General features: G+C 48.0%; 1 protein-coding gene across 2 annotated transcripts; it reads left to right on the top strand.

Moving 5' to 3' along the window:
• The first annotated feature begins 4,064 nt into the window (after nt 1-4,064).
• PRKRIP1 (PRKR interacting protein 1) lies at nt 4,065-12,535 on the top strand. Of its 2 annotated transcripts, XM_071447907.1 has the most exons (6): nt 4,068-4,227; nt 5,417-5,495; nt 6,893-6,993; nt 7,737-7,822; nt 9,476-9,543; nt 11,797-12,535. In XM_071447907.1, the coding sequence occupies exons 1-6, from the start codon at nt 4,108-4,110 to the stop codon at nt 11,910-11,912; spliced, it is 570 nt and encodes a 189-aa protein (XP_071304008.1). In that variant the 5' UTR covers nt 4,068-4,107; the 3' UTR covers nt 11,913-12,535. The 2 variants fall into 2 exon arrangements, with proteins under 2 accessions (XP_071304009.1, XP_071304008.1); XM_071447908.1 differs by lacking the exon at nt 7,737-7,822 and having other exon boundaries at nt 4,065-4,227; nt 5,417-5,524.
• The last annotated feature ends 46 nt before the right edge of the window (nt 12,536-12,581 follow it).

Raw genomic sequence — 12,581 nt, 5'->3', positions numbered from 1 at the left:
TCGAATGCAGAGATTTGATGGTGAAACAAGGGGAAAGCAGCCTTGGCAGCGTGTGGGCTGGATTCCATGCCAGCAGTGCCCTCTGCCCAGGGCTGGAGAAGGACTGGGCTGCAGGGATGCTGGACTGGGCTGCAGGGATGCTGGTGCTGAGCTGTGCCCTGGCACACACCATGAACAGGACAAAAATGCAAAGGGATTTCAGCAGTGCAGCTGCCCACGTTTCTCGTGGGTGTTGGAGCTCCACGGCTGCTCCTGCCTGACGTGCAGGTTCTGTCTCAGCAAAGGATTGCAGTGCTTCCAGAAGGATCCCTTTGGTAGGAGAACTCCTCAGAAACACAAATGAGCTTCTTTGATAAAGATCAGGGAGCTGAGTTTTGTTAGCACTGACCTATGAAAACACAGGCCTGTTCTAATGCAAATCTGCTGACCCCACTAAGCCCAGTCCTGCCCAGATCCCAGCCCAGCACTTTGATTTTGTGGGCTTTGTGTTTTGATGAAATACTTTCTATTTTTATATGACTTAAGTAACTGTCTTGCCCCCCCCTCCCCAGATTTTTTCTAAGTAAATCGTGCAGAATACACCAAGAGTCTGCACCAACTCCCTCAACTGTAGTTTGAGAGTGAGATGTTCCCAGGTCTCTTGCCCCACAGTTTGCAGGGGCTCTGCCTGATGACAGCAGCTGCCTGTTTGTTTCCTGGGGCTGTGAGCTGTGGCTGGAACAAGCCACGTTCTGGGCAAGTGAGTCCAGCTGCTCCCTGCAGTCCTCAGGCTGCCATTCTGCCTTCCTCCCATGGGGACTGGCACGGGAGGGCCAAGTCCTGGCAGCTCATCATTCACAGCCCTGCTGTGGGAAGATGGGTGTTTGCAGAAGTGGCTGTGAGGAAGAAACAGAGTGAAATGTTAGGGATTAGATGTGCTTAGGACTCAGCAGAGGAAACTCAGTCGGTTTGCAGCAATTCTGCTTTGTGAAACAGTCTGTGGTGACAGAGAGGGGACAGGGGACCTGCCGTGGCCTCTGCAACAGAGCTGGTGTCTCCCTGGCAGGGCTGAGTCCAGCCTGGCACTGGATGGTTTCTGTCCTGGTGTGCTGAAGACGACCCAAGGCTGGGAGAGCCGCAGGCACAGGAGCTGGGGAGCTGGCAGACAGCGTGGAAGAAGCTGTTTGCATTGCTCCAGCCAGGGCTGAGACTGCAAGGATGCCTTCCAGGACCAGCGGCCAGCTGGGAACTCAGCCAGCACTAAATTCACACCATTCTTTTACAAATCAGGTTGGTAAGAAAAACACGAGACACAAACTAGTGTGATTTCCATAGCAACCTCAGCGGAGGTTGAAAAGTCTTTTGTAAACATAGGGCTGAACCTGAGGATCAGCTCCGATTTTCTCCACAGAAAGGGGAAGAGAATGGAGGCTTAATAAATTCAGGCCATACAAATGCACTATAAATCTCAGAAGGAGCCATTCCCAACCTCTCTGTTCCCCTTTCTGTCACCCTCTCCACATGCACAGCACGAAGCTGTCTGAAACCCAGAGCCCAACTTCCCGGCTCTGGCTTATCTCCATAAACTGCACAAAGGCTTATGCCCCTCTTCCATTGCAGCTGACCTTTACTGGCTAATTCTGTGACGCACACACAGCCCCAGCACATGCCATGCCATTTCTGTAGGGCCACAGCGACTTGAAATGAAATTTGGCTTGCAGTGGAGGCCTGTACTGCAGCCAGCTCTGGCTCCTCTTCCCCACCATGGCTTCCTCCAGCTCCGTCAGGCAAGCCTGGATTTGGGTGTAGCAGCCCTCAGCTCATCCAAGTGCTGTTCCTGCAAACCCCAGGTGTGAATATGGATGCAAATGTTAGGAAAATTAATCGACAAACACCAGAGGTTTATGTCCAAAAAAGAGACAGAGGAGTCCTTTTACTTTATTCCAATAAAGGGAGAGGCCATGGGGCATTCCTCTGGGATCTCTCAAATTTTTGGAGGAGGCAGCCTCCTTTTTATCCTCATTTCCCAGCCACATTTCCCTTCTTTCTTTCCCCATTGGCTCAGGTACTTGAGAGGTACAGACTTCCCAATATGCCTGATACCAAAGATTTCCCTCTAATGCATAACCCTCCCTTTTAATTTTTAATTCTTATGGAATTTAGGGCTTTTTCTTCCCCATTGTTTCTTTCATCTCTCAACGTCTAATTTCATTTATCGGCAAACCTAAAGTTTATTTGTAAAAGCAAATATCTTTTTGGAATGGAATCCTTCCCATTGTTTCTTTTATCTCCCAGAGCTAGTTTTATCTACCAGCAGACCCACAGCTTGTTTGTAAAGACAAATCCTCTATTCCTCTCACAAACAGCACAGCATCTCCCCCCCTGCTACCTGCCCACACGGTGCTGTGGGGAGCGCTGCTGCCGTTCATCACTGTCAGCAGACAAAGACCACGGGCCACGCTGGTTAATGACCAAAGTGACACGAACAGATGGCGCAGGCAGCCTGCCACGGGGGCACCAGGAAGTGCTGTATCGCTTACACCCTCACAGGGAAGGGATTTGGCAGGGCTGAGGGCACCAGTGAAAAACACACTGAATTTTCACCCTGCTCAGGCTCTGCTGGACAGAGCGCGGCAGATGCCGGAGCTGCCTCGCTAATGCGGCCTGCTGGGGACAGCCTGCAGCCCTGAGAAGCTGTGTGAGGGGACAGGGGACATCAGAGCTCAGCAAACGCAGCCTGGGCAGGAGCAGGATGCACGGCCACAGCTGGGACATGGGAGCAGTGACGCAGGGAACAAGCTGTATCTGAGTTTTTGAGTGTCTGAGGTAGGCTGGAGCCAGGCCCTCCTCAGTGGTGCTGAGCCATGGCATGAGAGGCTGGAGCACAGGCAGTTCCACCCAAAAATGAGACAGGGGCCTGTTGGAGTGAGCCCAGAGAAGACCAGAGGATTGGCAGGGTGGAGCACCTCTCCTACAAGGAAAGGCTGAGAGAACTGGGATTGTTCAGCCTGGAAAAGAGAAGGCTTCAGGGTGATCTAATTGTGGCCTTTTAGTGCCCAAATGGACAGAAGGATGCAGAAGGACTTTGAACACAAACTTGTACTGACAAATGGGGAAACTGCTTCAAATGGAAAGGGTGGGTTTAGATGAGGTATTAGGATTAAATTCTTTGCTGTGAAGGTGGTGCAGCTCCAGCACAGATAGCCCAGAAACTCTTTGACTGCTGCATCCCTGGAAATGCCCAAGGCCAGGTAGGAGAGAATTCTGAGCAGCCTGGTCTAGTGGGTGGCATCCCTGCCCACATCAGGGGGTTGGAATAGGAAGATCTTTAAGGTCCCTTTCAACCCAAACCATCCTGTGATTCTATGAGGAAGAACTTCTTCACTGTGTGGGGGATCAAGCACTGGCACAGGCTGCACAGACAGGGTGTGGGGTGTCCCCAAAAGTCCTCTGGACACAGTCCCGAGTGCCATGCTCAGGGGATTGTGCTGGATTAGGGGGAGGTGGACTGGGTGACCCCAATGGTCCTTGCCAACCTGAACCATTGTTCTGTGACTCTGTGCCTTCAAAGAATCCCACTGAGGGTGGCAGAGCGCTGGGACAAGCTGCCCAGGAAGGCGGTGGAGTGTCCCTATCTGGAGATATTCCAAACCCACCTGGACACATTCCTGTGTCACCTGCCTTGCCAGGGGGTTTGGGTTGGCTGATCTACAGAGGGCCCTTCCAACTACACAGTTTGGTGACTCTGCCTTCAGCCTCCGTCCAGGCTGCAGGGTACGGACATTAGGAGGGGGAATTTCTTCACAGAAAGGGTGATTAGATATTGGCACAGGCTGCCCAGTGAGGTGGTGGAGTCATTGTCCGTGGAGATGTTCAAGAAACGACTTGTAGCACTCAGTGCTCTGGATGACAGAGTGGTGACAGGGCAGAAGTTGGGTTCGATGACCCCAGAGGGGTTTCCTCGGTGTCCCTGCCCCCTCACGGACTCAATTCCGTGGCTCCCTCACACGGGAGTCCCTCACACAGCTCCCGCCTCTGCCCGGCCCTCACCGCACCCGCCATGACGGGGCCGCCCGCGTCGCGCGCCGTGACGTCACGGGAGGGGCGGGGCGCGGCCAGGGCCGGAACATGGCGGCGCCCTCGGCCCCGCGGCCGCCCCGGCCCCGCAAGGAGCCGCAGCCGCTCGTCATCCCCAGGAGCGCGGCCGAGGAGCAGCGCCTCCGCCTCGAGCGCCTCATGAGGAACCCGGTGAGGGCACCCTCCGGGGCACGGCCCGGGGCGGCGGGAGAGGAGAGGGACGCTGAGATCCCCGCGGGATCCGTGAGGGGTAGAGGGAAGCCGAGACCCCCCACCCCAACCACCCCCTGGGTCTGTGAGGGCAGAGGGACACCGAGCCCCCCACCCTCGGTGTTTGTGAGGTGAGAGGGACACTGGTACCCTCTCGGTGTCTGTGAGGGGGAGAAGGACGCCGGGACACCCCACCTCTGGCTCTGTGAGAGAAGAGGGACTAACACCCCCTTTCCCTTCCTCCGGGGTCCGTGAGGGGAGAGGGACCAACCTCCCCTCTCTCCTCTCCGTGTCCGTGAGGGAAGAGGAACCGACACCCCCTCCCGGGGGTCTGTGAAGAGAGAGGGACCAGCCAATCCCCCCTTTTCCTTCCCGATTCCATGATGGGATCGACACACGCCCCCCTCCTCCTTGCCGGGTCCCCAAGGGGAGCGGGACCGACCCCCCCCACACTGTATTGCTGTGAGGGGAGAAGGACCCGTCTTTTCTCGGATGCTGTGAGGGGAAACACGCTTCTCTGGGAACCCAGGGGCCCCTCAGTGTTCTACCCTCTGCTTTTTCCTCTGTCCACCGCTTTTAACGTGCAGGAGCATGACCCTGGTCCTCTAACTGGGTGTTCTGTTCCTTTCCTGAGGAGCTTTTTGCCAGGAGGAGACTCAGCCCCCGCTCTGTGTGTGCTGGAGCAGGCTGAGACTCCCTGCAGCACATTCTTCCTCTGACCTTGCACCATGTGTTCTCCCTCCCCTGCTCTTCCCTGTCCTCTAGCTCTGGCATGGGAGGTGCTCAAACACCTTTCATCATTTCCCAGACCTGGTAGTGGAATTATACCAGTTCCTGCGAGTGCTTGGAGGTGCTGACATGCTTCCTTCTAGCTCCTATGCTGAAAAGAGGCACAGACACTCCTAATCCTCCTGGGGTTTGTTGACCTGCAGGCCTGAATGTGAGGGACAGAGAGGATCCCTTCTGATTCTCCTCTTCTGCCTGCTCCTGATCCCTGTGCATGAAGAAATTGCTGCAGCTGTGCTCCTTCTGAGATCTGTCAGTTGGTGGAAGAGGCTGTTGTCAGACGTATCCCGCCTTTCAACAAAGTGTTAAAATTGCAGACTTTGCTCCTGGAAGATACTGATGGCTGCTTGGTTTGTTCTTGCAGGAAAAGACTGTACCAATTCCTGAAAAACTGAATGAATGGGCACCTCGACCTCCCCCGGAGTTCGTTAGAGATGTCATGGGTAAAGATTCTGTTCTTCAGATAACTCTGGTATCAGTCACAATTAACTTTAAAAAATGTTTAGCAGGGAAGGACAGAGGTGGTTTTCTGCTGCTCATTTTGCTGGAGAAGAGAGGTGTGAAATGTGCTTTGAGAGTTGATTTTTCAAGTTTTATTTGGTTCTCTGATTCCACTTTTTTGCTGGCTGTCAGAATGCAGAGAGAACAAAGCCTGTGGCACTGCAGCACGTGGGCTGCCTGCAGTGCAATAAGCTGCTGCTCTGGTGATGACAAGTAAATGATGATGAGTAAATCTGTCCTCTCCATGGATCTGAGAGTGCTCTGGAAGATTGGCAGTGTGAAGTCCTTCTTTTGACTGCTTTGAGCCTGCACCTCAGGCTGTGAGAAGCAGACACATGCAGCAGGTGTGAATGTGTGTGCTCAGGTAGGGAGCTGGCAGCTGTGCCAGGACCCTGACCCAAGTACTCTGTGTACACTTTACTTCTACCTGCAGGGATTAAATGGAGCTGCTGTGGTATAAACTGCATGTAGAAGTTCTGTCTTTCTTTGAGACCTCCATCCTTTCTAGAGGTTGACCTGTTCTTATTTCAGAATAATTGATCTTGGACTCAAGTTTTTATATGCTTCTGAATAAAGTCTGCTTATAGTAATTCTCCCATGGCTTTTTCAAATAGGTCTGCTATGTGCTTGAGTGAATGGTCTTATTTTTCTGGGGGTACCTGACATGCTAGGACTCTGTTGGTATCAAGAGCACCCCTGTTGCAGTCCCAGCTGCTGGGTTTTAATTAGGTGTTTTCTTTGAGGTTTGTATTCCTGTGCTTTCCCTTGAGAAAGGGCTTGGGAGGCAGGGGAAGAGAGTGGAGCACGATGCCTAAAGCTCCTGCAAGGCTTCAGCATGCAGGCTGATGCCAGGAAGAGAGAGCTGTAGGAGTTTAATTTATGAAGAAACAGTTGAAAACTGTCAGAGGATCTGTTTTGCATGGGAAAGTACAAGATCACCTTTTACCACCTTTCCGTTGACCTTTATTTTATATTTGAGAAATGCTGAAAATTAGTTGGAAGCAACATCAGCAGGGTATTGTAGCTCACCTCTGCCTGTAAGAAATTGTGGAGTGCATTTCATCTCCAGTTTTTTGCCTGCCTTGTTGTGCAGCTAAGGGTGGGCTCTGCAGGGGCGTAATTGTAGGACCTGCAGTGACCCAAAAATGTGTGGGTTTGCAGCTCACTCTGCTTTTGCTTGTGAGCTGAGTTTAAAATGGTGACACACTCTGTGTGCTGTTGGTAGATTTTCATCTGACAGTGCCCTTTCCTGTGTCCCATCCCTCAGTGTCCAGCTGCAGTGATTTGTGAACATCTATTTCCCTCCTTTCCTAGCAGACTGAGCTCTCCCTTGTTGCAGGTTCCAGTGCTGGGGCTGGGAGCGGGGAGTTCCACGTGTACCGGCACCTCCGTCGGCGAGAGTACCAGAGGCAAGATTTCATGGATGCCATGGCTGAGAAGGTCAGCACAGCCCTTTATGACTCCCCCCTACCCCAGCTGTTTGTTGCTCTTTGCAAATCTGTGTTTTCTTTGAAAGTCATGTACAAATAATTCCCTTGTCAGAGGAGTCTGTAGGAGTGTGTGATCCGTGGTGTCTGTGTCAGTACTGAAACATTTGGTGCTTTGTGTCAGACGTGCTCCATCTCCTGTGTTCCCTGGGGTCCTAGCACGCTGTAAGGCCTCATGGGAATGTGTGTGTTCTCAGGCTGACTTGAAAATGCTTTAAAAGCTAGAAATCCTTGATAACACTGCCTTGCACAAACAGAAACAAAGTGAGTGCCTGTGCACAGAGTTCAGATGTTTCTTTTAAGTCCTGATTGAGTAGAATGCCCCCTCTTTTAGAAAACACTATTGATATACTCTCTCTTGGCCGAGATGAGCCCGTATGTTAATGTTTGTGTCTCCAGTTATTCATTTGTTTTTACTGAAACGTTAATTAGGGCAGAAGCCCAGCCTCCCTCATCTGCTCTGGTGAGGATTCCTCCCTCAGAAGGTTCCAATGTTTGGCTCAGGTTGCAGGTTAAAAATGCTGTCTGTACAGGAGCCATCCCTAGGAACGTCGCTTTGTATAAAGAAGCCAGGCAAAATCTGGCAGAGCTCCCTTCTGTATTTTGCTAAAAGACTTCTCCCTAAAAGGACATGACTTTTAAAATAAGTATTTTAATTTAGATTGTGACCAAAGTATGACATGTGATCAATTACAGCAAAGACTAGATGAGGAATTCCAGAAGAAACTGGAGAGGAATAAGATGATTGCAGAAGAGCAAACAGCAAAACGCAGAAGGAAGCGGTAAGGGCAGATTTTTCCCAGGAGGCTTGACATGGAAACCCTCACTCCCTGTGCCTCATCTGTAGCTGCATGCTCTGGATAAACACTGTCATTCTGTGTCTGCATCTATCAGCTGGGAAGTCTGGCTGTGGAAATTAAATTTGTCAATGTCAATGTTTGGTTTCCAAAGGTAGCTGTAGACCTGACAGGCTTTGCTGGGGTGGTTTCTTTTCCGTGCCATTGCTTGCAGGATAACTTTGGACCGGTTGAGCTGCTTTTGCTGACACTGTGGTCTTGACTGCAACATGCCTTGCTGCATATTTGTTTTAACAGTGTCAGGAAAGGTTTGTGTCTATATCTGGCTTGAGTTTATGTCTGAATCATTTGGTACCAAGCAGTTTCAGTGCAAAACTGGGTGCTGCTTCATGGGTAGGCTGCTTCTGCCTACCCCATTGAAATGTCTGGCAGGTGAAGTCTAATAAGTTAGGTGGAAATACTAAAAAAATATTAAATCCATATTTCGCCTAAATTTTAGACAAAATCAAACACTCTACAAGATTGATGCTCTCAAGAAATAGACTGGCCATTTTAGTGCAGTGACACAAGAATTGAAATCCCACTCCCTGTGTCCAGGATAGGTTTCAGAAAAAGCAGAGAATTGTGCCTCTGCTCTGACTCTGAGCAGCCTCTCCCTTGCTGTTTTGCATGCTGTGGCTGAGAGTTGCTGTGGAAAGGCCTGTGCAAAGTGGCTCACTGCCATGTTAACACTAAAGTGCACAACACAAACACTGTTGCCATCTTAGTTTAATTTAATGTGGTCCAACAGATGGCCAGCAAGTCAGATCTGGCCTGCTGCCTCTTCCCTGGCTGAGATGGAAAACAACTGTTCCAACAGCAGATGCTGCCTAAACACCAACACTTCCATGTCCCCCTGCTATGCTCTAATGGTGTGACTTTGCCCTGCAGGAGCCCCTCTAATTTCCCTCACCACCCTTCTCTGTCCTGACCCAACAGGTTCAGTTCCTGGCTCTCTGTTTCAAGAGAATTCACTTTTGCTGTTGAGAGAGGAGCATGTGAATGCCAGGCTACTCTACCTGTATCTGCCATTAACTTACCTGGTTGCCTTTGCTGGGCAAAGAGAGCTGGATTGTATGAATTGAAATTCCCTCTTACCCCCAGTGCTACTCCTAGGGCCTGACATCCTGAGAAAGTACAGCCAAAGAGGAAGGTCAGAGCATACTGCACTATTTTGATTTTCTTCAATTGTAGGATATATTACTGGTGTTTCTTCCCCCAGTGTTCAGTTTCTGCAGTCTGGGTTTTAACACCATTTTCTTTCTGTGTTTATTAGCCTAGGTAGATAAAATGCGAGGGCAGTTTCATTCTTGTTCCATCTGTTTCTTGGAGATTCTTGTGTATCATAGTTCTGGTTGCAGTGGAGTCATGAAAGACTTTTTAAAAATTCATTAATCTGAAAACAGCATAGAAGTTTCTCTTGATCACATGCTAAGTTTGGTCTTGCTGAATTTTCAGTTGAGGCCAAATTTAAATTGAACTTCTCTTCTGAAATCAGCTTTTCCAAGATGTCTGTAATATGTCCTTTATCAGTGCATGAATGTGCAGAAGCTTTACAACACTGGATTTGCCAGAGATTCTTTTTTCTTTGCTTTATAGCCAGAAGTTAAAAGAGAAGAAACTGCAAGCTAAGAAAAATAAACTTGAACAAAAGAAGCAGGAAAAAGGTCAGTGAAATTTAGTGTATTTTTCTCAGGACTTGGTTCTGTTCCCTCATTGAAGCTTAGAAGGTTTTGTCCCACCCCCCATCCCAAGCATTCTCAATACATGGATTAAAGCCTGAGCCTTAAGCTTGTTATTTTAGCTGATGTTTCAAAATCCTCTTTGAAAGCCATCTATGTTGAGATTTAATCTTACAAATAACTTGGCTGTTTGTGAATATTTTCCATTTATTAGGGGGGATTTTGGACAGCAAACTCTGGAATCTGAGTTTGGGGATATTTTGCCCCAACTATTCTGATGAACTGCAGATTCAGAGCCTCGCCTGAGGTTTAGAAAGGCAGGATTGTTCAAGGCTGTGCTTTTTTAAAGTGTATTTTGAATGTGTATGGGAAAACAGGTGGAAAAAAAATGCACAGCTTGGGCAGCAAGAAACAGAGTTACAATTTTGTGTGTAAGAAATTGAGCCACCTTGGTACCATCTGTTCCACAGGACTATTTTATTTCATAGAAATAAAGGTGAAAACCCTGACTGCCTCTGTTCTCCTGCAACATTAATTTCTCTCTTGAAAATTAATGTTCAGCAATGTCAGTGTAACTGTTTGCTCAAACTTTTGCATACTTGTTGCTTCTTTTCAGTGAGTATATTTTGGCTTCCTCTTTCAATGTGAATTAGCACACAAATGGTTAATCTTAAAGTTACAGCAGTTTCTGGTAATTCTGCTGGAACAGTGGCTTGTCTGACAGTTCTACCTTATTTGTGCTTTGCTTTTCAGAATTGGATCTGTTTCAGCTGAACCACTGCCAGCCTCCCATGTAAACATGGGAGGACAAATTGTTGGGTTAATTTTACTTGTGACAGCAAGTGAATGTAGCAGAGTGAATTTTTTGGGTGTTTTGTTTTGGTCTTGTTATTTTATTTTATTTTTTTAAGCTACTCGTTTATGAATTGTAACTGGGAGGAGAATTTAAGCATGAGTCAACATTTGTTCATTTTGAGTGAACAAACAGAATACCCATCCCTTAGGGAGTGGCTGGGAGAGAGGAGAGCTGGATCAGGGACTGGCACTGAGGTATGGGATTGCCCTGTACCCATTCTGGGGCAGGAGTGGTTTTGTTTGGCACAAGTTCCTGAAAGACAGAATCCAAACTCCTGGACTTTGTAACAGTTCTTAACTCTTTGCAGTCTGTGTAAGAGTTCTCTATGTAAAATAATAATATCAAGGGGGAGTGAAGTCCCTCTTTAGCCATTTTTAGTCAACTGGGAACAGCTTTTTTTTAGTTTTGTGTGCCCTGGGTTGTGATCTGAGAGTTTTTTTCAAAATGATTAAAGTGTGTTTGTTGGATACGGCAGGCAAACATTTGTCTTCCTTTTTGAATGAATAAATTAAACCTCTGAATTGCCATGTTTCATCTTTGTTACAGTAAAAACATAAAGAATAAGGGTTGGCACTGAATGAGGTCAGCTGTTGATGAGCAAACTCCCAGTTAACGCTCAAAGTTCAGCACTTCACCACGCGGTGGCATCAGACCACTGATCCTAAATCCTGCATGAACTGGTCAGGACACAGAGTGTGACTGGGCCTGAGGAACAGGAGAGAGCAGAAAAATGGCCTTTTGTGCCATACCTCATTTTTGTTATCGGTTAGTAGATGTATCCTGGTTTTTTAGCAGATTTCACAAGATTTCTGTGACCCTTGTTAACCTTAGGCATATCTTCATGAGTTCTTGTACTGCCAGTATAGCAAACAGTCTGTAAAAGTTTATGGCACCTCATGGAGTTTCTGTGAACTTGGATAGGTTGTAGGAATACACTGAGTCTTGCCTGTGCCTTCCCAGTGCTGTGTGTGATCCTTCAAAGTTCATCCCAGCCTGCAGAGGTAAGACTGGGAATGAGATAATGTCACCTCAGTGTTTGACTGTCTCTGTTAGAAAGAAATAATGTTCCAGAGGAGGTGGAGCTGTTTAATGATGGACTTGGTATTGGAGATAAGGGAATTCCCCGAGGGAGAATTTGATATTCTGAGCTCCTCATCACCTGGTAGAATTAATAGAACCTGATTGCTGTTCCCTGAGTATCTGGGACTGCTTAGCTGTGAGATGCTTAACAAAGAAGACACAGGGGAATATGTTACCCTCTGTGCTAATTAGCCTGACCTAATCAACATTTGCTGACCACCCTGAGAGTGTTTTGCTGTGAAATGCTTGACAGGGAAGCCAGGTGGGAACACCTCATCCATTCATCCTGTTTGTGTTTGTAGAACCCGGGCAATCCCAAGAGCAAGGCAGCAGCGAGGATGACGAAGAGGATAGCAAGGAGGAGGAAGAGAAGGAAGATGATGCTGAAGAGCCAAGTTTTGTGATGGGAAGAGGATGAGGCCTTCCAGGGACAGCTGGAAACACTGTTCATTGCTTTATATTCAGGAGCATGAAAGTCTTTCATCTCAGCCAAGCAGAACCCATTGGCGTACGTTACATCTGCTTAACGGGGCATGGCCTTCACGTCACAGGCCTGAGAGAAAATGATAGAGAAATGCCAAATAAGAGATTTTTTCTTAATTGCTTGTATAACTGCTGTGCAGTCTGCTCTAAGTTTGCTCTAAAGAGTCAGCCATAAGTCTCTATGACCCTAGAGTTCTTTCTAAAATGGCCCAGAGTGTTTTTCTGTCTGAAAGCTAAAACATAACTATTACCATTTAAGGGAAATATTACTGTGAAGGCTACGTATTCTACTTATCTTGAAGCTGGTAGCAGTGGGATACATGAATCTAGGGGAAGAGTTTAACCTGAAGTAGAAAAGTGGTCTGTAGCCAGACTCTCCTGCACTGTGAGTGTTCTGCATTTGGGGTTTTGTATGGGGTCATCTCTAACCCAAAGAAATCAGTTTATGTTGCTAGACAAGTTCTATAGATTTTTAATCTGGATCCCTTTTTTAATGCTAAAACTTTCCCTATTGCTTTTCTTCCATGTTTTCTAAATTAATAAAAGGGATGTGTTGGATTGTTCTGTCTTCTATTTTTCTTTTTGGAAGAGGATTTCAGTAAAA

This window comes from Agelaius tricolor, unplaced genomic scaffold, assembly GCF_023055355.1.
Source record: "Agelaius tricolor isolate 1412-34295 unplaced genomic scaffold, bAgeTri1.0.p SCAF_25, whole genome shotgun sequence".
Taxonomy (NCBI): Eukaryota; Metazoa; Chordata; class Aves; order Passeriformes; family Icteridae; genus Agelaius; species Agelaius tricolor.
The sequence above is the reverse complement of the archived record's forward strand: the minus strand, read 5'-3'. Positions and strand labels throughout refer to the sequence as shown.